The sequence below is a fragment of the Mercenaria mercenaria genome, chromosome 14, assembly GCF_021730395.1.
Source record: "Mercenaria mercenaria strain notata chromosome 14, MADL_Memer_1, whole genome shotgun sequence".
Taxonomy (NCBI): domain Eukaryota; kingdom Metazoa; phylum Mollusca; class Bivalvia; order Venerida; family Veneridae; genus Mercenaria; species Mercenaria mercenaria.
The window spans coordinates 51,602,148-51,625,386 of record NC_069374.1 but is presented as its reverse complement, the minus strand read 5'-3'; the positions used below and the strand labels follow the sequence as shown (position 1 = coordinate 51,625,386).

The window sequence follows — 23,239 nt, the reverse complement described above, 5'->3', positions numbered from 1 at the left end:
CAGTACTCTTTTAATGTGACAGCACCCACTTATATTGAGTCCTGTGTGGTCAGAAAATTCAATTAAATCATGATTTATAATCAATTCTAAGATTTCTATTGATCTGAAATGAGAATTATTATACAAAGAAGCTATTTATTATTAATACAACTAATTTTCCTATAAATTAACCACAATAATAAAATGACATTGATCATCAAGAGTAAGTCTGAAGGGTTGTAATGTATTTTCTAACAAAACATTAACTATATTAACTCAAAAACATTGTCTTCCAAACAAAAACAAGAGTGCCATGAAGGCCCTGTATCGCTCACCTGACCTACTGACCTAAAGATCATCAAGATCAACATTCTGACCAAGTTTCATTAAGATATGGTCATAAATGTAGCCTCTAAAGTGTTAACTAGCTTTTCCTTTGATTTGACACGGTGACCTAGTTTTTGCCCCCACATGACCCAGATTCGAACTTGACCTAAAGATCATCAAGATTAACATTCTGATTAAGTTTCATGAAGATACAGTCATAAATCTGGCCTCTAGAGTCTTAACAAGCTTTTCCTTTGATTTGACCTAGTGACCTAGTTTTTTAACACACCTGACCCAGATTTAAACTTGACCTATAGATCATCAAGATTAACATTCTGACCAAGTTTCATTAAGATATGGTCATAAATGTGGCCTCTAAAGTGTTAACTAATTATTCCTTTTATTTGACCCCCGTGACCTAGTTTTTGACCCGACATGACCCAGATTCGAACTTGACCTAAAGACCATCAAGTTTAACATTCTGACTAAGTTTCATGAAGATATAGTCAAAAATGTGGCCTCTAGAGTGTTAACAAGCTTTTCCTTTGATATGACCTAGTGACCTAGTTTTTGATTCCATCTGACCCAGATTTAAACTTGACCTAAAGATTATCAAGATTAACATTCTGACCAAGTTTCATTAAGATATGGCCGTAAACGTGGCCTCTACAGTGTTAATTAGCTTTTCCTTTGATTTGACCCGGTGACCTAGTTTTTGACCCGACATGACCCAGATTCAAAATTGCCCTAAAGATCATCAAGTTTAACATTCTGACTAAGTTTCATGAAGATATAGTCATAAATGTGGCCTCTAGAGTGTTAACAAGCTTTTCCTTTGATATGACCTAGTGACCTAGTTTTTGACCCCACATAACCCAGATTTGAACTTGAGCTATAGATCATCAAGATTTGACCAAGTTTCATTAAGGTATGGTCATAAATGTGGCCTAGCTTTTCATTTGATTTGGCTTGGTGACCTAGTTTTTTATCCTACATGACCCAGATTCAAACTGGACCTTAAGATCATCAATATTAACAATCTGACCAAGTTTCATGAAGATACAGTCATAAATGCGGCTTCAACAGTGTTAACAAGCTTTTCCTTTGATTTGACCTGGTGACCTAGTTTATGATCCCAGATAACCAAATATCGAACTCGTCCAAGATTTTATTAAGGGTAACATTCTGACCAAGTTTCATTAAGATTGGGCCAAAAATGTGACCTCTATAGTGTTAACAAGCTTTTTCTTTGATTTGACCTGGTGACCTAGTTTTTGACCCCAGATGACCCAATATCGAACTCGTCCAAGATTTTATTGAGGGTAGCATCCTGACCAAGTTTCATTAAGATTGGGCCAAAATTGTGACCTCTAGTGTGTTAACAAGCTTTTCCTTTGATTTGACCTGATGACCTAGTTTTTGACCCCAGATGACTTAATATCGAACTCATCCAAGATTTTATTGAGGGTAACATTCTGACCAAGTTTCATTAAGATTGGGCCAAAAATGTGACCTCTAGAGTGTTAACAAGCTTTTCCTTTGATTTGACCTGATGACCTAGTTTTTGATCCCAGATGACCCAATATCGAACTCGTCCAAGATTTTATTGAGGGTAACATTCTGACCAAGTTTCATTAAGATCGGGTCAAAAATGTGACCTCTAGAGTGTTAACAGTCAAATTGTTGACGGACGGACGGACGGACGGACGCCGGACGCCGGACACAGGGTGATCACTAAAGCTCACCTTTGAGCACTTCGTGCTCAGGTGAGCTAAAAACAGTAAGGTAAAAAAAAAAAATCTTTAAAGAGTTTTCATTATCTTTGAAAAGCTTAAAAATGTTCAGGCATCATACTGAGAAGCTATTGATTAGGACTAAATATTTTGACAAATGTCTACAACATAGATGACATGAGCACCCAGCGGCTCACTCTAGCCCTTTGTGTGGTCCGCAGCTGTTTGGCTGTTTTTCGTATATACTAGTATTCTATATTTGAATTGCACAGAACCGTTTGCAACCCAAGTACTGCAAACTTATAAGCCATTGGTATTTAACTGTACTTAAATGGTTGTAATGTTGTTATTTAAAATGTGGTTATGGCAGAAACTGAGCAAGTTCAAGTGCTATATTGAAAGTAGGTAACTTTTATTAACTATTAAATTGTACATATTCTCTAGTTGGATTATAAATTGCTTTACCAATTTTTTTTTTACATAAAATTCAAATTACGGAACTTTAAGAAATGCACCACAAAGGAACAACACTCCATACAATGTCATGCTTCAGTAACCTTTAACCTGCTAAATTTCTAAAATGGACTGGTCCATCATTCAATTTTGCCAGTACCATTTATTATTTGAAGGGGGGTTAACTGAAAATTTACTGATTCAAACAGCGAACAGTGCAGACCATGATCAGCCTACATGGATGTGCAGACTCAGGCCTGATCTTGGTCTGCGCTGGTTGCAAAGGCAGAAGCACTTGCCGCCAGCAGGCTAAAGATTTAATAATACAATAAACGTACAGGGTAGCTTATTTTTTTCTGAAGAGTTAATCAATATCTCCTACAATAATGGTGGTTTTCATTTTGACAGTTTAATTCTCAACTAATAAGTTTTTAATAGGTTAATAACATGTAACGTATTGACCATACAACAGTTAATCATGTCAACCCTTTGTTAATATCATTCATGTTTTGTATGAACTCAATAGACGAAAAGAATAATTTCTGAAAGCTGAAGGGTTAAACATATAGTCATCCCTGTAAAACAGAGTTGGACCGTTAATTTTCGATTTGAAATATTAAATAATAAATCGTCATTTTGCCAATAAATAAATATATACATACATAAATTGGTATTGAAATCTGCTTTTTTTTTCACTCTGAAATTTTATTCAGATGTCATTATTTTACTGGCTTAATATTCAATAAGTTCTTAAATGCACTATTAAATCAATGCCATTTGCTAACAAAAATCATCTTTCTTTTTAATTCTGCAAATATCTCAGTCAAGAAATCATTATCTCCCTTAACTTATAGTAAATAAAAGAGCAAAATTTTTTTGGAAAGTAAATTTTAACTAAGAACAGTGATTTTCATCATCTTTCTTTTCCCTTTAACCAAAATTTATCTATATAGACAAGAGCTGTCAGTGGACAGTGCGCTCGACTATTCTCAGTGCTTGATAGTATAATATAAGCAATGAGTAAAACTTTAACATTACTATAAGCATATTCTAAGTCGAAAAGGGCCATATTTCAATCAAAATGCTTGATAAAGTTGCCTCCTCCTTTTTACAGACTGGGTTCATGATGGTTAACAAGTATGCAAAATATGAAAGCAATATCTCAATGGACTTTGAAAATATTTTGTGTGGTACGCAAACTTTAACATTATTTTAAGTCGAAAAGGGGCCATACTACAGTCAAAATGCTTGACAGAATTGCCTCCTCCTTTTTACAGACTGGGGTCATGATGGTTAATAAGTATGCAAAATATGAAAGCAATATCTCAATGGACTTTGAAAATATTTGGGGTGGTACACAAACTTTAACATTATTCTAAGTCGAAAGGGGGCCATAACTGAGTCAAAATGCTTGTTAGAGTTGCCTTCTCCTTTTTACAGACTGGGGTCATGATGGTAAACAAGTATGCAAAATATGAAAGCAATATCTCAATGGACTTTGGAAATATTTGGGGTGGTATGCAAACTTTAACATTTATGTGACGTTCATGCTTACGCTAACGCTCACGCTCACGCTCATGCCTGGGCAAGTAGGATAGCTCCCCTATTCTTCGATAGTCGAGCCAAAAAACGAAACATAGAAAAAAAAAAAACTCCTGGAAAATCTACAATATCCTAGTGACTAAATTTTGTCCGGGACTTATTTCAATACTCTATTTCTGAATCAGTTAACCTTTAGTCAGTGCTGGCAGCAAATGATTCTGCCTTTGTGACCAGTGCAATCAGTCAGTAAATTTTCAATGAAGACCCCTTTCAATAATAAGTGGTACTGCCCAGATTGAATGATGGACGAATCCATAATAGAAATTTAGCAGGGTAAGAGCTAATATGCCATGTTTTAGCTTTTTCCTCAAGTAAATGACAATTTTCCCAATAAAAATCAAATTGAAAGCTACGTTTGTTAAGATATTCTCATATTTTCGCTTACTTAACAGAAATAATAGAATATCGTCAATGAATTTCACTGTGAGTGTCATTTCCATTCCATATCTTTCGAAGACGTTTACAAAGTCATGTTCAGGGACAGTAATTCTTTTAATCCAAAAGTTTTGTCTTATCTTTTAAGCATTTCATTGCAGACCATGAATGAATACCATTATTCAAAAGAGTCAAGGTTCAAAATTCAAAGAACCTTATATTTATGAAATGCAATTTATCCAACAAAACATATTTTTAGTAATCCATATCTCATTTCTTGCATAAAAAAATCATGCTTTCAAAAATGCAAAATATTCATATTTTCTAATTCAAATGCAGCAAAATAAATTGAATTCTATGCCAAGATTCGAGACTAGATCTATATAAAAAAAAAAGATACCTGGACACATTCTGGCACTTGAATAAAAGCATTATTCACAATTTTTTAACACTCATAATACATGTAGTTCTTAAAATTGCTTAAGTTACCTAAAATAATACATTAAAGTCTCAAACAATGCCAAAATGAATTCAGATGACACATACCTCTGATAGGGGGACCCTTCTCTGAAAGGGCCTGGCCCTTTGGAAGCTGTGTCTGTAACTCATTTTGAGAACACTTCAAAAACTTCCTAAGAATGCGCCTGATTTAAATATTTCGAAAAATAATCCCAAAATTCCTGGATCAGCCCGCCCCAAAGCGACCGAAAGTCAAGAGCGAAACTATACAGTAATTCAATAAGGCACCGCTTAAAAAGAACAATAGGCTTAAAAAAATAATTTAAAATACAAAACGATTAAATTGAATCATTGAAGCGTACGGCTTGAAAACAATAGACTGACAAGAGAACTTTTCGTGTCCTTTAAATCCGTACAATTACTGCAGTGTATCTTTTTACACACAAATATATTCCATTAATTTTTTATGGCAATACCCCAAATTTGATAATGTTCATAATAATGTTGTTAAACACTAAAACATTTTTTCTGTTGATTCACAATACAATATATTAAGCCAGAAACCAGAAGATAAATTATTCAATATTTTGTGTGTAAATGGCTCTACATGATTTATGTATTTTTAATATAAATATTATATATTTTTACCTTTTCTTATGCTTCAAAACAGAACAATGCTTGTTAAGCATAAGACTTACTTCTCAAAAAAAAAGCTGAAAAAAGTCTCTGGAGGATGGGTTTTGCTGAGTCATCAAAATTAAGTACCTTGTAATTACTAGTCCTTTTTTTAAATGAATGGAAAAAAATAAACATACTGGGTGAAATCATGTTAACTTACATAAGCAATAATACAACTAACTGAATTTATTCTAAAAAAATAATTTTATGCCTTTGATTCAAAATTACATAAAAACAGTTTGGAGACCAGTCTACAATCAGAAGCAGCTGATTGGCTGATTTTTTAAAATACAGTTTTCAAACTGACCAATGACAAGGTTGAGAGACTGGTACCAGTAGCTCCCTTGTTTGGTACTCAGAATCAAAAAGGGAAACTGGCCTCTTCTCTCATGCCCTCATGGCGATGGAATGCATCAGGAATGAGGTGTCACGAGAACTTGCTTCACAATCAACAAAAAAAAAAAAAAAATAGTATAAACTAAGAAGTGTGACACCTTTATGTGAGCCTTTTTCCAAAATTCAAGCATACATCAGCAAACTGTCATGACAATAATGTACATGTTTTATAAGCTGTTCAATTTTCATGTAAAACAACTCTTTCTTTCTATGATTTGATGATGTTCAAGTTTCAAAATGTAAAATATCCATCAAATCCTTAATATGACTCTTCTTTCAAACAGTTATTTGTTAAAAACTATATTTTTTCCATCTGATAAAACTGTTTGTTATTTTTCTAATGGAAAGAGTCATCAAATTAACGCAATTTTCAGACAACAATTGTATTGTACAATTACTTCAAATATGCGTAAAATTACCATTCTAAACGTTTTCAGTGAAAATATTTACTATTGTTATATACATGTCTTGTATCAAGGGTCCTAATTAAAAACCTTTCAATATGAATTAATTAAATATGATCCCATTCCTTAAAGACCTTTCAATTCGTTTGCTATAGTTTATTGTTTAAATACAAGAGTGTTACGATCATGTTCGGACCTGTACTGAATCTACCGCTAAAAATTTTCATTGATTACTTCGTATTATTGTACCTAGGCCTATTCGTCACAAATATTAGTTGTACTTCCAGTCCCTAACAAAATCATTAAAGCTTGTCTTGTATGCTCCACTGTCAAATAAGTACTTATTTATATCAATGTTGATTTATGACATCGTACACTTTAAACTTGACAACACTTAAGTGCATTGTACTCTCTTCGAGAGTTCCAAAATTTCCCTTCTTAATATCGAGATCTACAATATACTCGACTAAGTCAATAAAACTACTATATAATTGTACCAGGAAATTAATTACAGGAACAAAATTTTGACAAATCCTTCTAAATCTGCATGTTACAAAAAAAATCACACAACAAGTATCTTAAGAATAAACTATTCCACAAAATCATTAGAATTACAATCAATTCAGCTTGTACCTAAAAAATGAACAATCATTTAAACAAAATGATCTTAAAGACCCTTCGATAGATGGAGCAGCGAGTGGTCATAATGGATGCTGAATAGTATTCCATCATCTTAATCCACCACAGCATTTTCAATTTTCAATTTCTGTTTCTAAATTTGAAAATACTGAAAAACAGACAACTGAAAACTATTACTTGGAATCTATAATGACTAATTTAAGCATGCTTTACAATAATATAAATTAAATTTACTGAACTTATAGTGAAAAGTTTTGTAATACATTAATATTGTAGTGATTCTTACAATGCTTACAAAACTATTAACAAAGTCATACAAACATGTATATTAATACACAATTTCAAATCAAGTTTTGCAATTTCTGGGAATGTTTTAGTATTCTACATAGTTATTTCAATTACAGTAATCAATTTAAACAAGTATCAAGCACGGTTTACAATATTAAGTCATGACAAGGGAATTAACTCTTGAAGTCTTAATTTACATGATTTCTATATATATGTATAATTATCTATAAATACCCGTAACATAATAATATTTATAAAATTCAAAAACATAATTAAGTTATCATTGATATATAAATGATTTTCAGTCTCTGACATTTTGACAGCAGCCTAAATACACTAAAACACATATGAATTATTATTAATGGTTACCTTTCCACAAAATTACTATAATAATCATCTAAGCTCCTGTGAAAATCAAACTGCAACGGAACTTCCCACAGCTAAATATCTAAACATGTATAAAAATCAATCGAAAAGAGAAAAAATCAATTCGTAATCGCAGAAAAAAAGAGACAAACATACCCCTTGTCTATGCAAACTTATCAATCTTTTATCTACCTGCACAAACAAATCTATCTCCTCTTGTCAAACTAAAATACAATCGACACATCAAGTTGTGTCCTGCGACTTCGAACAAATCTACTCTTAGTACCTCGGTCCTGCCGAAAGTATTTAACCAACATTGATTATGCATTAATATGATTATGGGGTTACTTTGTTTTTGGTATCTTAGCTGGGACAATTGTCAATCTAAAATATGATCGGACAGATCAGATGTGTCCGGCAATATCAAACAAATCCATTTTCTGCACCCAGGACGTCCTAAAGTATCTAACCGACATTGATTATGCATTAATATGATTACGGAAAGATTATGGTGTTACTTTATTTTCGGTTTCTGCCAGCAAACCTTGACAATACCTGTCAATATACAGAGGATATTTTGTCTGTCGAAGTGTAAGATCAACATATATTTCACTGAGTGAACACCATATATTATGCAATATTTTCCGGAGTGGTGCAACTACGTGTGAAAATGTAAATTATGGTGTTCACAAGTGAAATATTTTTCGATTTTCCATGTAAAACAAATAAATTTTATTTACAATTCATGGTCTGACTAAATTTACATATTTTTCACTTTTTAACTTTCTTACCATTAACCAATGAAAAAACATATTTATATATTTTTCATTCTGAAAATACCAGAAATATCTAACGCTATAACTTTAATACTTCACTGAAATTTTAGCACGTAATAAACCTTGATCTGAAAGTCTTATATTTTATAAGGGAAAATGCAGGGTCTATAAATACACTTGTTTTAAAGTACTTCATAATACTGGAGCTTTGAAATTCAAGAGTTTATCTGTTTTATTTTGAAAAAAATGGAAAATTTCGGTGTCCCATGATGTTTCCCCTTTTTGCAAGTTGTAAACTTGTCACTTATCTTCTTTCTTTTTAAAAAAAAGGATCATTACACACTTTTAAAAAGACCAAATCTATATGCCCCCAACACTCATAGTGGGGGCACATAAACATGTTAGGGATATTATTAACAATTGTAATAAAAAAAATCCTCGAACAAAAATGTTTGCAGACTGCCAAATTTCTGAACTAGTCAACAAATGAATCAATTCAAGAACACTACCCTTTTTAAGATGCCACCTGTATTTAACATTATATTGCTTTTATTTACCAAATATATATAAAACAGAAATCAGAAATTAAATACAATTTAACCCTGACCCTGGCTAAATTTCTATAATGGACTTGTCCATCTTTTAATTTGGACAGTACCATTTACTGTTAAAAGGGGTGCTTACCAGAAAGATAATGACTGAAACTTCTGTTCATAATGCCTCTATAAGTGCGAGCAGCCCATCGATAGGGGAGTCTGTACTCTTTCAAACTAGACAAATTTTTTATAAACAAACCTGTCTTAAACAACAACCTCTGTACAACAAACAAATTTCTTCTTCCCGGAGGTGTTACTGTACACAGGATGTGCTGTAGTATGGTAACTTTTGCATTTTTTTTTTAATCATGGACCAAACTATCTTTACCTTTATCCTGCTGCCGGCAAATGATTTTGCCTTTGCGACTAGTGCAGACCAAGATCAGCCTGCATATACGTTCTGCAATGTTCGCTATTCAGTTAGTAGATTTTCAGCCAACGTACCTTCAAATAATAAATGGTATTGCCCAAATTGAATGATGGACCAGTCCATTTTTTAAATTTAGTAGGGTAAAGGTTAAGTGCTAATGTTGTAATACTTCCTGTATCTTTAACCCTTAGCCTGCTGGCGGCGATTGGTTTTGCCTTTGCGACCAGTGCAGACCAAGATCAGCCTGCACATCCGTGCAGGCTGATCATGGTCTGCACTGTTCGCTATTTAGTCAGTAAATTTTCAGTAAACACCCCTTTGAATACTAAATGGTACTGCCCAAACTGAATGATGGAACAGTCCATTATAGAAATTTAGCAGGCTAAGGGTTAAGCTTCGGCAAGATTTAATCTTGTGTAAGACTGCTATCTTTCCTAACATTTTACATCCACATAATATATATGTTTACTATAAATTGATTTCCCCCTTAATGAACACCTATTGTATTTGGAATGCACACTGAGCATTATTCTAATCCCTCTTTTGTCAGATGACTTCATTAATACGAATAAATTGACATGTTTGAAGCCCAAGTGGTCGAAATTTCTATCAGTATCTTCTCCAAAGTGTGGCTTAACAAATACTTACCAGGTATACCCAAGATAAGTCACATTGTTTAGATTACATAAATTTCAGACATATTTCCCTTACAGCTGTAGAGAGTATCTAACTAAATATAAAGTTAGACATCACTCACTCATGCAAAGATCGCTTTATCCCCTTTTTCTGCATTTAGCATAAAACTGAAATGTACTTGTTGTTGGGATTTTTTAAACAACCCTTGTACAGTAATTTTCCATTACAGCTTCTTCTTGTTGCGGGCCTACTTTGTGATGCAAGGCTCTATGACTGTGTTTGGGGTACTCTGTGCTTCTGGGAAATCTACCCTTACCTCTTATCAAGTACAAGGACCGACTTTAGCAATTAATGTGGTCGGCTGCCGTTTTCCTTATATTTTTTTGTACTGACTGCTTGAACCCCTTGAAAACTGGAACATTTTGCTAACCCCTTTAACAGCGATTGGAGTTTTACGTATATGTTCTCAGGAGAAATCTATTTTCTAATGTCCAAGTTATTCTCTCAAACCTGTTAGTGCTCTTTAACATTAAAGATCTGCCTTTTAAGGATAACACTTGTTACTTTATTTTTTCAAGTTTAAAAAGAACAGTTGAAGTATAAATAATGGTCAAATCAGGCAAACTTAAACCTGATATCATTCCCCTGTATGTAAGACTTAAACAACATGAATTTTTTTTTTAATTTTGCTATAAATTTTTTTTGTTCTCTGGACAATATTTCTTAACAGTTTCTAAAACTATCCTGTACCACTAAAACAAAACATCACTGAACTCCCTGCAAAATCTACATCAGAACCTCCAAAACATACCACTTCATCACATACAACTAGAATAGTAAACTAAGTTATCTCACCCAACAACATACACATATTACATATCATTTATAAAATAAAATCAAATTATAGATCTGGATATTCCATCACCATCTAACACAATGACAGTCGAACCATACCAGTCTATGAGAACCTGATTCAAATCTTATAAAACTGAATTTCAGGAAACCAGTCTTAAAATGTAACTGTTTTGATTGGTCAGTTTAAAGACTGAGCATAGAATCAACCAATCAGGTATTGCAGTTTTGGGACTGGTCTTCAAACTCGGTTTTTATAATCTTGGGGCTTGGTAGTGATCAGAAGAGATACCAGTCTGAGGTAGTACACTGTTAACATTTCACGGGTAATTGAAATGCAGGTCCTCAAGGAAACATACCAAAATGCATTTTTCTATTTTTTTAGGAGATCCTCATAGACAGAATGTTTGACTGAAAACGGCAGCATTTTTTCATTAAAATGTGAATGAAAAATGGGTGAAGATGGGTTGAAAACTTTTTTCAGTGATGGATTAAGGATGACACACAGAAAACTCAAGATTACCAGTTCTTGGACTGCTTGGAACTGTTTATAAACGTGTGCAGCAGCTGAAAACAACTGCCCCACACTTAGACTTAGCTTATAATTATCAGGTCATTTGGGACCATGGCCTCATATATGAGAGTTTCATTAGCCCGTGCTAGGGACATAGGGGCATCAGGGGTGCATAATTATGGTATTTTCACTGACTGTGTCACTGGTACTTCTTGATGAAACAGGCAGGTTTTACATTATATCTATGGGCAAGAAAAACATTTGACCTACTATGTACCTAGATTAGACAACTTACTTGGCAATTTCTGACTGTATTCAGATATCAAACAACTCTGTAAAAGTCACTCAACTTTTGATTTCCTACTAACAAAATTAATGAAAGTAACATTTTCAGTTTTGAAAAATTTGAAATAGATCTGTATATAAACATCAGGTTATAATACAGGATTCAAAAACTCAGAGTAATCTCCCTTAATGATATAAACACCATGACAATATGCAAGATTCAGTAACCTTGATTTAACTTTGATTTTGTCTAGTTTAGCGTCACACCAACACAATTTAGGTGTTATGGTGACTTTTCCAGGTTTAGACTGGGGCCCCTCCATGCAGTGTTTCATGTATGGCTGTAATCTTGAGTTTTCACATTAAAAAAACAAGCACTGGATATGGAAGTGAGTGAAGCAAACAAACTGTGACATAAAAATGAGGGGAAAATGTGATTCCTACGTTTTCACTTGCTGCTGACACGGAACCATCTAAGGAGAGAATCTGTGAATGAGAAAAAGCTGGGTACCAGACTGCAAAGTCACATGACATGTCATGAAGAATGAAAAACAATAACATGGTATCATAAGATGATGTATGCATGCAGAAAATTATGGCAAATGAAAAGGAATTTGTTGCCTCAGTGCAAATCTCTTGTTTTCTTTATTTGTTGATTATGCCATTTTCAAAAAATTACTGGTTGCCAGTTGTCCAAACTGGTGTTCCTGGTTCCTGTACTAGTATATTGTACTTCTCCTCCTCTGGTCAGGATCCATGCTGTTCGCTTTTAAAGCCTACTGCAATTAGAGAAACCGTTAGCGAACAGCATGGATCCTGACCAGACTGCGCGGATGCGCAGGCTGGTCTGGATCCATGCTGGTCGCAAACCCACTATGTTGATTTTCTCATGGCGCGGCTCAAATGGTTTCTTTACTACAAAAGTTTTGCACTGAGGACAATAAAGAAATGTATGACAATTCTTAATAAAACATCTGCTATTAGAAATTCATCATGCACAGAAAAGGATGTAAAAACAAGAGGACCATGATGGTCCTGAATCGCTCACCTATCCCCACATGACCCAGTGTTGAACTGAGTATGACGTCGTTATTTCTATTATTTGACATAGTGACCTAGTTTTTGAGCACATGTGACCTAGATATCATCAAGATAAAAAATTCTGACCAATTTTCATGAAGATCCATTGAAAAATATGGCCTCTAGAGAGGTCACAAGGTTTTTCTATTATTTGACCTAATGACCTAGTTTTTGATGGCACGTGACCCACTTTTAAACTTGACCTAGATATCATCAAGGTGAACATTCTCACCAATTTTCATGAAGATCTCGTGAAAAATATGGCCTCTAGAGAGGTCACAAGGTTTTTCTATTTTTAGACCTACTGACCTAGTTTTTGACCGCACATGACCCAGTTACAAACCTGACCTAGATATCATCAAGCTGAACATTCTCACCAGTTTTCATGAAGATCCATTGAGAAATATGGCCTCTAGAGAGGTCACAAGGTTTTTCTATTTTTAGACCTACTGACCTAGTTTTTGACCCCACGTGACCCAGTTTCGAACCTGATCTAGATATCATCAAGGTGAACATTCTGACCAATATTCATGAAGATCTCATGAAAAATATGGCCTCTAGAGAGGTCACAAGGTTTTTCTATTTTTAGATCTACTGTCCTAGTTCTTAATCCCACGTGACCCAGTTTCGAACATGATCTAGATATCATCAAGGTGAACATTCTGACCAATTTTCCTGAAGATCCATTGAAAAATATGGCCTCTAGAGAGGTCACAAGGTTTTTCTATTTTTAGACCTACTGACCTAGTTTTTGACCGCACGTGACCCAGTTTCGGACTTGACCTAGATATCATCAAGCTGAACATTCTCACCAATTTTCATGAAGATCCATTGAGAAATATGGCCTCTAGAGAGGTCACAAGGTTTTTCTATTTTTAGACCTACTGACCTAGTTTTTGATCCCACATAACCTAGTATCGAACTTGACCTAGATATCATCAAGGTAAACATTCTGACCAATATTCATGAAGATCTCATGAAAAATATGGCCTCTAGAGAGGTCACAAGGTTTTTCTATTTTTAGATCTACTGACCTAGTTTTTACCCCCACGTGACCCAGTTTCGAACTTGACCTAGATATCATCAAGGTGAACATTCTGACCAATTTTCATGAAGATCCATTGAGAAATATGGCCTCTAGAGAGGTCACAAGGTTTTTTCTATTTTTAGACCTAATGACCTAGTTTTTGACCCCACGTGACCCAATTTCGAACTTGACCTAGATATCATCAAGGTGAACATTCTGACCAATATTCATGAAGATCTCATGAAAGATATGGCCTCTAGAGAGGTCACAAGGTTTTTCTATTTTTAGACCTACTGACCTAGTTTTTGACCCCACGTGACCCAGTTTAAAACTTGACCTAGATATCATCAAGGTGAACATTCTGACCAATTTTCATGAAGATCTTGTGAAATATATGGCCTCTAGAGAGGTCACAGGGTTTTTCTATTTTTAGACCTACTGACCTAGTTTTTGATGGCACGTGACCCAGTTTCGAACTTGATCTAGATATCATCAAGGTGAACATTCTGACCAACTTTCATAAAGATCCCATGAAAAATGTGACCTCTAGAGTGGTCACAAGCAAAAGTTTACGGACGGACGGACGGACGGACGCACGCACGCACAGACGGACGACGGACGCCGCGCGATCACAAAAGCTCACCTTGTCACTTTGTGACAGGTGAGCTAAAAATCAGGTATTTCATAAAAAAATGCAAATAAAAGGAATCAATGCATTCAAGGTGCATAAAGAGTGACATAAAGGTATACAGACATAAATAAAGAACCCCTGCCAATGTCAGGTAAATATAAAAAGAATGTTCATTATATAACAGAAATACTCAACACAGGTAAAAATGAATAAAACTTGACCTTCATGTAGTTTGAAGATACTTTTTTGATTTTAAAGTCAACATATTAAACTGCCTGGTGTCAATTCTTTTATGGGTAAATACTCTTAACACTACGTAAGTATTTACCCTCTATTTTCCTCCCTCTATCAATTAATAAATCGAAGGGTTAAAGGAAAACTGACATAACTCACTATACTTTAAAACCTTTTTGAAATAATTTTCTATTAAATCTTCAAAATATAACCTTAATAATAAACATATCTTTTTAAAATGCCATAAAAACTTTGACATTGAACGATACTGTAGAACCGTTTCATTTGTGTGCATAAATTTCACATTATTTTTTTCTCAGAAAAGCTGTTTGGAGAGGATCATGATCGAAAGGAAATTCCACTTTAATAAGATAAAATGACTGAGAGTTTTCCTTGTTTGTTCGCATTTAATTTTGTGGAATGACAAAACCACTGAAGCCAAGAAAATTTGTCCCCCACCACTAATATCAATATATTACTGTATACGGTAAAGAAGAATCTAAATGAGGTCAAAATTTAGTGCTAAGAAACCAAAGTTGGAAGGTTAATCTAATTCCTTGATAAAAATTTAGCCACTTAGCGCGAATGTACTGTATCTACCTATTTTATCTATATACAATTACAGCACTTATGCACACATGTGATGAAATGTATGATGGAGAGCTAACTCACTGCTCCATTGTTCACTTTTCCCAGGAAATATTGATGAATAATTAATACAATGGACATTAGAGACACACACCTAGCTGAGTAAGGTGAAAACTTCAGATGAATAATTATACAACATCAAAGCTTTCCTAATGTAAGAAATGGCTGATTCTGTAGAACTCAAAGAAGATATTATAAAAGCTGATCTATTATGGAAAGTTGTAGATAAATTCTAGAGAAAAGCTACAAAAAAACAAGTTCACCATGCCTGGTGGGCCCTGGATTATAAAACTTTTTGTTTGAAGACCAGTCTCAAAACTCAACCCTCTGATTGGTTGTTTCAAAGCAAACTTTCGAAATTGACCAGTGGCAAGGCTGTATTCTGAGACTGGTTTCTAAACTCAGTTTAATAGCCTTAAAGCCAGACTGGGTCAGATGAAACAAAACTGCCTCTTACCTTTTCACTGAGTGCATTATACTTGATGCCAAGTTCATCCCTCTCTGCACGACTAGCTGCCAGAAGGTCCTCAACTCGGTTCAGCTCTGTTGACAGCAGTCTGTTCTCCTCCTGCAGCTGTTGTGGTGTCGGTGTGGACATGCTGGCTAGTTTCAAACCCTTGTCATCCGATGCTAGATTCTTGGTGATGATCTCCCGTATACGTGCCGGGATCTTTGACGGACTGTCACCTTCGCCTCGGACAGTATAATCTTCTGTATCTTTGTCCTTCAACACAGAGTCCTCAAGCCTCTAAAAAATACAAAATAGAAAAAGATAACAGGCGGAACTATAAAATTTTCTTATGAATAAGGTAATCCTGTTAAGTCCTTACTATTCCTTGGAGACTAATTTCTGTATACTAGTAATTTGTACTTGCCTCAACCCACAAATTTTAAATTATATTCCAAGAAACAAATAAAATTTCATCTTCTAAATCTGACATTTCTTCTCACTGAAACCAATGTTATCCACCTCTTATAATGATTTTATAATAAACTTGTTTAAATGCAATGAGATGTTGACAAAGATTCTCTTTTCCATTTCACAGAAATAAGGAATATGGCTTCAAACTAGAGTTATCACTAAAGGTGATTAATATCACAAGACACTGCTCTGATACAAGGAAAGTAGAATAATATGATGACCATTGACCTTCAAGAGTAACCTTGGCCTTTGACCTAGTAACTTGTGCTGTGCACACTCCATGTCCTTAATATAAGATTAACAATTCGTGTTTGATGAAAATCTTCCAAGCAGTTAAGAAGATGGAGTGGACATGATGGACGAATGGAAGGAAGAATGGATGAACTGTCAAAAGGACACAAGTGACTCCAGTACTATATAAGCCCTTTAAATACTTTGTATCAGTGGTATATTTTCTTTCTTTGTTTTGGGTTTAACGCCATTTTTCAACAGTATTTCAGTCATGTAACGGCGGGCAGTTAACCTAACCAGTGTTCCTGGATTCTGTACCAGTACAAACCTGTTCTCCGCAAGTAATGCCAACTTCCCCACATGAATCAGAGGTGGAGGACTAATGATTTCAGACACAATGTCGTTTATCAAATAGTCACGGAGAACATACGCCCCGCCTGAGAATCGAACTCACAACTCCGCGATCCGTAGACCAACGCTCTTACCTACTAAGCTAAGCGGGCGGGCTGTATCAGTGGTATAATCAGATGAAACTAAGTGTTCTGTAAAAGTAGCACATTGAATAATAGGTCGGAGGAAATTATTATAATTTTCATCCTGTGTCTTACAGTATAATGCATATACGAACTGATGTTCAATGTTCGTGGCAAATTTTGCCATAACTTTTGGTGCTTCAAACCCATAACCACCTGGCTGAGTTTAAAGCTACTCAATTGACATCAGCTGTAGGGAAACATCTCTCAAGTTGGAATTTCGGCCAGTATCAAACTAAGTCCACTCCAGACCTATTACTATTTTTGACCCAAGAACTCGGGATCAGGAGTAAAACAGTCTTCCTGGCACAAACAACAGTTTCTCTCAGTTTGGTAGCTAACACAATGGCTACTCACTTTTCACAAATATGTTAAGCTGGATAAGGACTAAATTTACTAACATGCACTTCGATTATTTATAATAAAGTTATTTTTGTTTCTTATCAAACACATGTACATGCATCTATTATAGGCTCGAAGATTAATCCGAGATTATAGCGCATTTTCTGACTAATTTGTCATTCTCTTCATAAATAAATTTCAATCAAAGATTACATCCAATTAATGCCTATTTAACATGCACATAAATCAACTTTGAGGAATGAACCGGAAAATTGTTTACATTGACCCGACTAATTACCGAGATATTAAATATCAGATTTTAATGCCAGGAGTAAACAATAACTAATACGGTATCATTCTGTATTGTATATTATTGAAGACTAACAAAACAAAAATTCTTCATAATATATTCTGATACTAAAATTGGGCATGCTCATAAAATAAAGCTGAAAATGGTTTGACATACAGTTAAATAAAAAGCACTACCATCCCCGCTAGCCCATTGCATTTCTGAATATATATATACTATTGGAAATACTTGCATCTTGGATCTGATTATAAAGGCTTTGTTTATATGAGCCGCACCATAAGAAAACCAACATAGTGCCTTTGCGACAAACAAGGATCCAGACAAGCCTGCACATCCACACAGTCTGGTCAGGATCCATGCTGTTTGCTAATAGTTTCTCTAATTCGAATAGGCTTTAAGCGAACAGCATGGATCCTGACCAGTCTGCGTGGATATGCATGCTGGTCTGGATCCATGCTGATTGCAAAGCCACTATGTTGATTTTCTCAAGGCACAGTTCATATTTGTTTCAGTATTTTGTTGACTAAGCAGTATCATGTATTTATTAGATGTATTAACCCGCCATTTAATGTTACAGCTTTCTGATGTTACGTAACCTCCGTTTTAATTGTTTGCCTTGAAAAAGAAATAGCACTGACATGTCAGTGAAATAAACTGTATTTCAGGTAACTGTTAAGTTTCACTTAAGTTATCAACAGTCAACAGTTACCCAAGAGCCAGACATTTCCATCTGCACCTACAAGCAGTGAAAGAATGCTATAGTCTTTCCAAATTCAGAGTAGTTTTGTTGAAATAACCTTTAATTTATTCCTTTAGATATTCAATCCATACCTACATCTTAAAATTCCACAATAGTGTCAGGGACTCAAACTCACTTCAGACATGAACATGAACACACAAAAACAATGGATAAAAAAAATGTACTGCTATTTAACAGTTAACGGGGCCTGTACTTAAAACTCGAGAACGAAGTCTGACTGGTTCAGGAGGCTAAAAAACTGTTACAGCTACTGTAACTAACTATCATTTTCCATCAGCTTTTAAAATTTGCCAATTCAGGGTTCCCTTTCAAATTTTCTACATGTTCTATGGAATGATTTCCAACCAACATTTAGCGTATCCATTTACGTGGAAATCTTGAATAATTGATACCATTTAAGTCTAGGACAATTAAACCCAGTCCGAACCCACCTATAAAACTTAATGCATAAAATAACTTCTCTTTGATAACAATACATGTTGAAAAAGTTATAATTTATACATCATTAAATACCCACCAGCCAAAAGCTTTAATACTGGTTTATTACGACCTTTACACATGGGACATATTTTATTCAATGACGATTTCTTTCAAGAAAAGTCATGAAAATAAAAGGAAAATGAAATATTAAAGGCATCTTTATACAGGAGAACAATCTAAAAGGCAAGAGCTTATATCGTTAAACTATTTAAGTGCATGACTGAGCACCAAAGGTACATTTGGATAAAAAATTAAAGGCCACTTTATTTCTTTACATATATGTCATACATTCACACTTGAGTTGTATTCTTTCTTTAAATCATATTATACATTCACATATACATAAGGTCATATATGATACACTAAATGTTTAACACTTCTAAGGTAACTACTGGTTTTCTGCACTGAAATCAAGTATTCAACATATTTGCATTGTGCAATCCTTCAAAAATGCAAGTGCCAGTAACATACACTCCAAAACATAACCTGTAAGAGGTATCTGGTAATGTAATTCTCAGTATCAAGGTTACTGTGTCCTTGACCTTTGAGTCTGACCTAGTGACCCTCATTAATGAGGGGTCATCTACTGACTCTAAGCAAATCAAATTTTAACAAAGTATGGCTATGAAGTTTTACTGACGCAGATCTTAGCATTTTCCAAGTTATTTCTTTGATATTTTTTCAAATGACCTTTAACCTTCTGAACTTCAAAACAACAGAAATCCTTTGCTGACAAAAGGCAATTAAATCATCCAATTAAGTCTAACTGCTGTAGTCCCAAGTGACCTTGACCTTTAATCTATTGGTCTCTAACACAGAGGGGTAATATAATCCCTAACCACCAGACTGACCTGAACAAATCAATGCAAAATTCCTTTTCTCCAAAAGATTAATAAATGGGCAGTATGCTTGCCAAATTATGCCAATCATACAAAAAATACAGTATCACATATAAAAAAAACTGGCAACATATAAGGCAGATTATGCTATACATATTTATGATTGGGAAATTATCATAAAACCCTAAATATACATGTACTCTACATGGCATTTTTATGCTTCATTGTGTCCAGAATGGCAGATCGACTGTTATTAAACTTAAACTTATCATAAAATCCAACAAAAAAGACAAGTTGCAAAATACTTTGATTAATATCAAATTATTATTAATTATTAGAAGTATAAGCAATTAATACAGGTTCTGACATATGACATTAAGCTTGAAATCGTGTACCATTTTTTACCAAATTCTCAATTCATTTTCTTTTACCCTTTTTCACAGTGTACCAAATACTTGTGTCATATCAAATGAATGAAATTTAACCCCTGTGTACATTCAAATGATCTCCAGAAAATTTCTTTCATAAACATAATATCACCATATATCAAAGTTTCACAAAAGACAAAGTGTAACTTTTCACAACTCTAATATTCAATTTTACCTAAGCTCTAAGTGGACAATATTTACATTGGTTTATCTCTTGTATATCTTTATTGTGCAAATTCGAACTTTAATTGAAAATTTTCACGAAAGGTGATGTTTACATTTCCAAAAATTTCAATTTGAACATTCTATTACTCTGGTAATAAGACTTGTGTATTATGTACATGATGTATTTGCAATACTGACCAAGGATTCACGATTACTTTCAGCATTTGAGCCGCACATTGAGAGAACCAACATTATGCATTTTTGACCAGCATGGTTCCAGATCAGCCTACGCATCTGCGCAGCCTGGTCAGGATCAATGCTTTTCGCTAACAGTTTCTCTAATTGCAATTAGCTTTGAAAGCGAACAGCATGGATCCTGACCAGACTGCGCTGATGCGCAGGCTGGTCTGGATCCATGCTGGTCACAAATGCACTATGTTGGTTTTCTCATGGTGCAACTCATTTATTCATGTACTGAGAGAAGAAACTTCTGCAGAAATGCTTGTTGCAAAAGGAAATGTATTGGTACAAGCATTTTGGCAATGGATGCATTTTAATATGTCTGTCATTTCTCCTAAAAAATCAATTCTTTTTTTTTATTTTAAAAGTAAACCACAAATTAATGGCCACGTCTCCTGTACTCTAACCATCTTATCACGATCAGTGGTGATTAGCATTTCTTGGGAGTGTTAAACACAGACCTGAAATAGCCAAAGTCTTGTACACTGCTGAAACTTCATACAGCATTTTGCCTTTATAATAACTACATACATGTATATAAACATACAATTACTGCAGTCTTTGCAAACTTTAAAGAATAAGACTGAATAGGAATTTTAGAAATTTGAAGTAATAGGTTTGAAGAAAAACCTATCAAAACTAGGATTTTCCTTTTATCATATATTTATTTTTGTTCTAGAACTTTTTACCAGCATTTGACTATTTGTTTAAATTACATGGAAAAACCTATATTATTCTCTGTCCTAACAAATAAGAATCCAGATTGATTACTCTGTCTTATGATGTAAATTTTATTTGTCATTTTGTAGAAACAGTTACTGGTATGTTACGCAAAATTGTTGTTTTATGGGTTAAAAGGTTAACCTTTAGCCTGCTGCAGGCGAATTTAACAGCCTTTGCAAACAGCTTGGAACCAGATCAGACGCCGATTAAATCGGCGTCTGATCAGGTTCCAAGCTGTTTGCTACTCTGACAATATTTCTTCCAATTTTGGAGCAAATTGAATGAACTTTACAATTTTAGCAGATGACATTTCCAGCAGACGACATTTCCAGCAGATGACAATTTATCTAGCATGCTAAAAGTTAAGTAAGTATTACTCGAAAAATATTGGCTGAACTGCAAGGGTTTCAACCTGGGGCTTCCAAATACAGTCAAATTTACTGCAGCATATGTTATGGAAACATGAGCATTATGTGGATTCTGAAGTAATAGAACAACTAAACACCATTCAGTATCCTTCCCCTGCAATTTCAGTGGATTTAAATTCAGCTTGGCATTTAATAAGAAATCAATTCTTTAAATTTAAATCCAAGACCTGCAGAGGTTTAACATAATCTTAAATCAATACCCCACAGTGGTTTATCAGATTATGCAACTTTTGATCAAATAATTATACCTCAAAAGAAGGAAAAAACTATTTTCAAATTTTTTAGATGCCTGTTAACTCTCGACATCAAAATTTAATTTATACAATATATATATATTTTGGGTATGAAGAAACGCAGTACACTTGAAATCAGTAAATCTAAAACTTTGGGCCAAAACGTAAATCAGGTGTTTTTAAAACAAGAGTTTATCCATTGCAGAGTTCAGATCAAGACTTAAATGCCAGTGCATTCTAATCTAGCGCCTATCTTAATACAGGAATCCAGATTAAAGCCCATATAAGCATAGGGATTAGTACTTCACTAGTTTACGTATATCCTTAATAATAGTTAGAAAATCTATAGATGAATTTTTCATGCTCACAATACACATATCACAAGTTTATTACTGGTATAAGACTCTGAGCGACAAGTAAAAATATCTTTTTTGTTCAAATATAAAAAAAAAAATTGCTGGTTTTCTTGGATTTCACGCCATTTTTCAACACTGTTCAATTATTTAAGGTGATAGAAAACTGAATTCTAAACAAGTAGTCAACTACTTATATTCAAATCAATTTCCTTTTTCGGCTTGCACATGCATCGAACAATAAGAATACAGGACCAACTTTGACATGGATGGGAAACGACATTTCATTAGTATGCAAACTTCATCATGTAGCTGGTATCAATTAAACAACAATTCTGTAAGCCAGATGGATGGCTTCCCCATATGAAGAATTCAACACCATGAGTGAGGCTCGAACTAACATTGGTGAGGGTCAAGTGATTCGAAGTTAGCGACCTCTCGGCCTGGGCACCCCCCATGCCCCACTGAACAATGAAGAAGTGACAAGGACAACAATATTGTATGGTATGGTGATCAACTGACATTTACATGTAGTATGCAAATCTTGGCATTATGTACTCGTATTCATATTACAAAACAATCCTCAATGTGCCAAAATTTTAGTTAGTGTTCCCATTTTGAATTAAATGCACGCTTCATAATGCCTAACATTGTTTGAAATGTCATACACATAACAAAGTATTAAATGACGGACAAAAATATTATAATATAAACATACATAAAAAATATACCAAGTTAGATAAGACTAAAAGATATCAAAACATCCCTTAATCCAAAAGCAAACTAAAGAATTTTCAAAGAATGCATTTTTCACCTGATAACCTCATTAAATAATTTATAGCTGCAAATTCTAAAGTTTAAATATATTAGTTTTAATTTAGAATCAACCACTGGTAAATCTACA

At 34.2% G+C, this 23,239-nt stretch overlaps 1 protein-coding gene across 1 annotated transcript in view; it reads right to left on the bottom strand.

Annotated features, from left to right (window-relative positions):
• LOC123527489 (rootletin-like) overlaps nucleotides 1-23,239 on the bottom strand; it is a 119,020-nt gene that overhangs the window by 70,240 nt on the left and 25,541 nt on the right. The window contains exon 2 of the mRNA XM_053522623.1: nucleotides 15,806-16,096. Coding sequence (XP_053378598.1) covers nucleotides 15,806-16,096 — 291 coding nt within the window. The remainder of the gene's footprint in view (nucleotides 1-15,805; nucleotides 16,097-23,239) is intronic.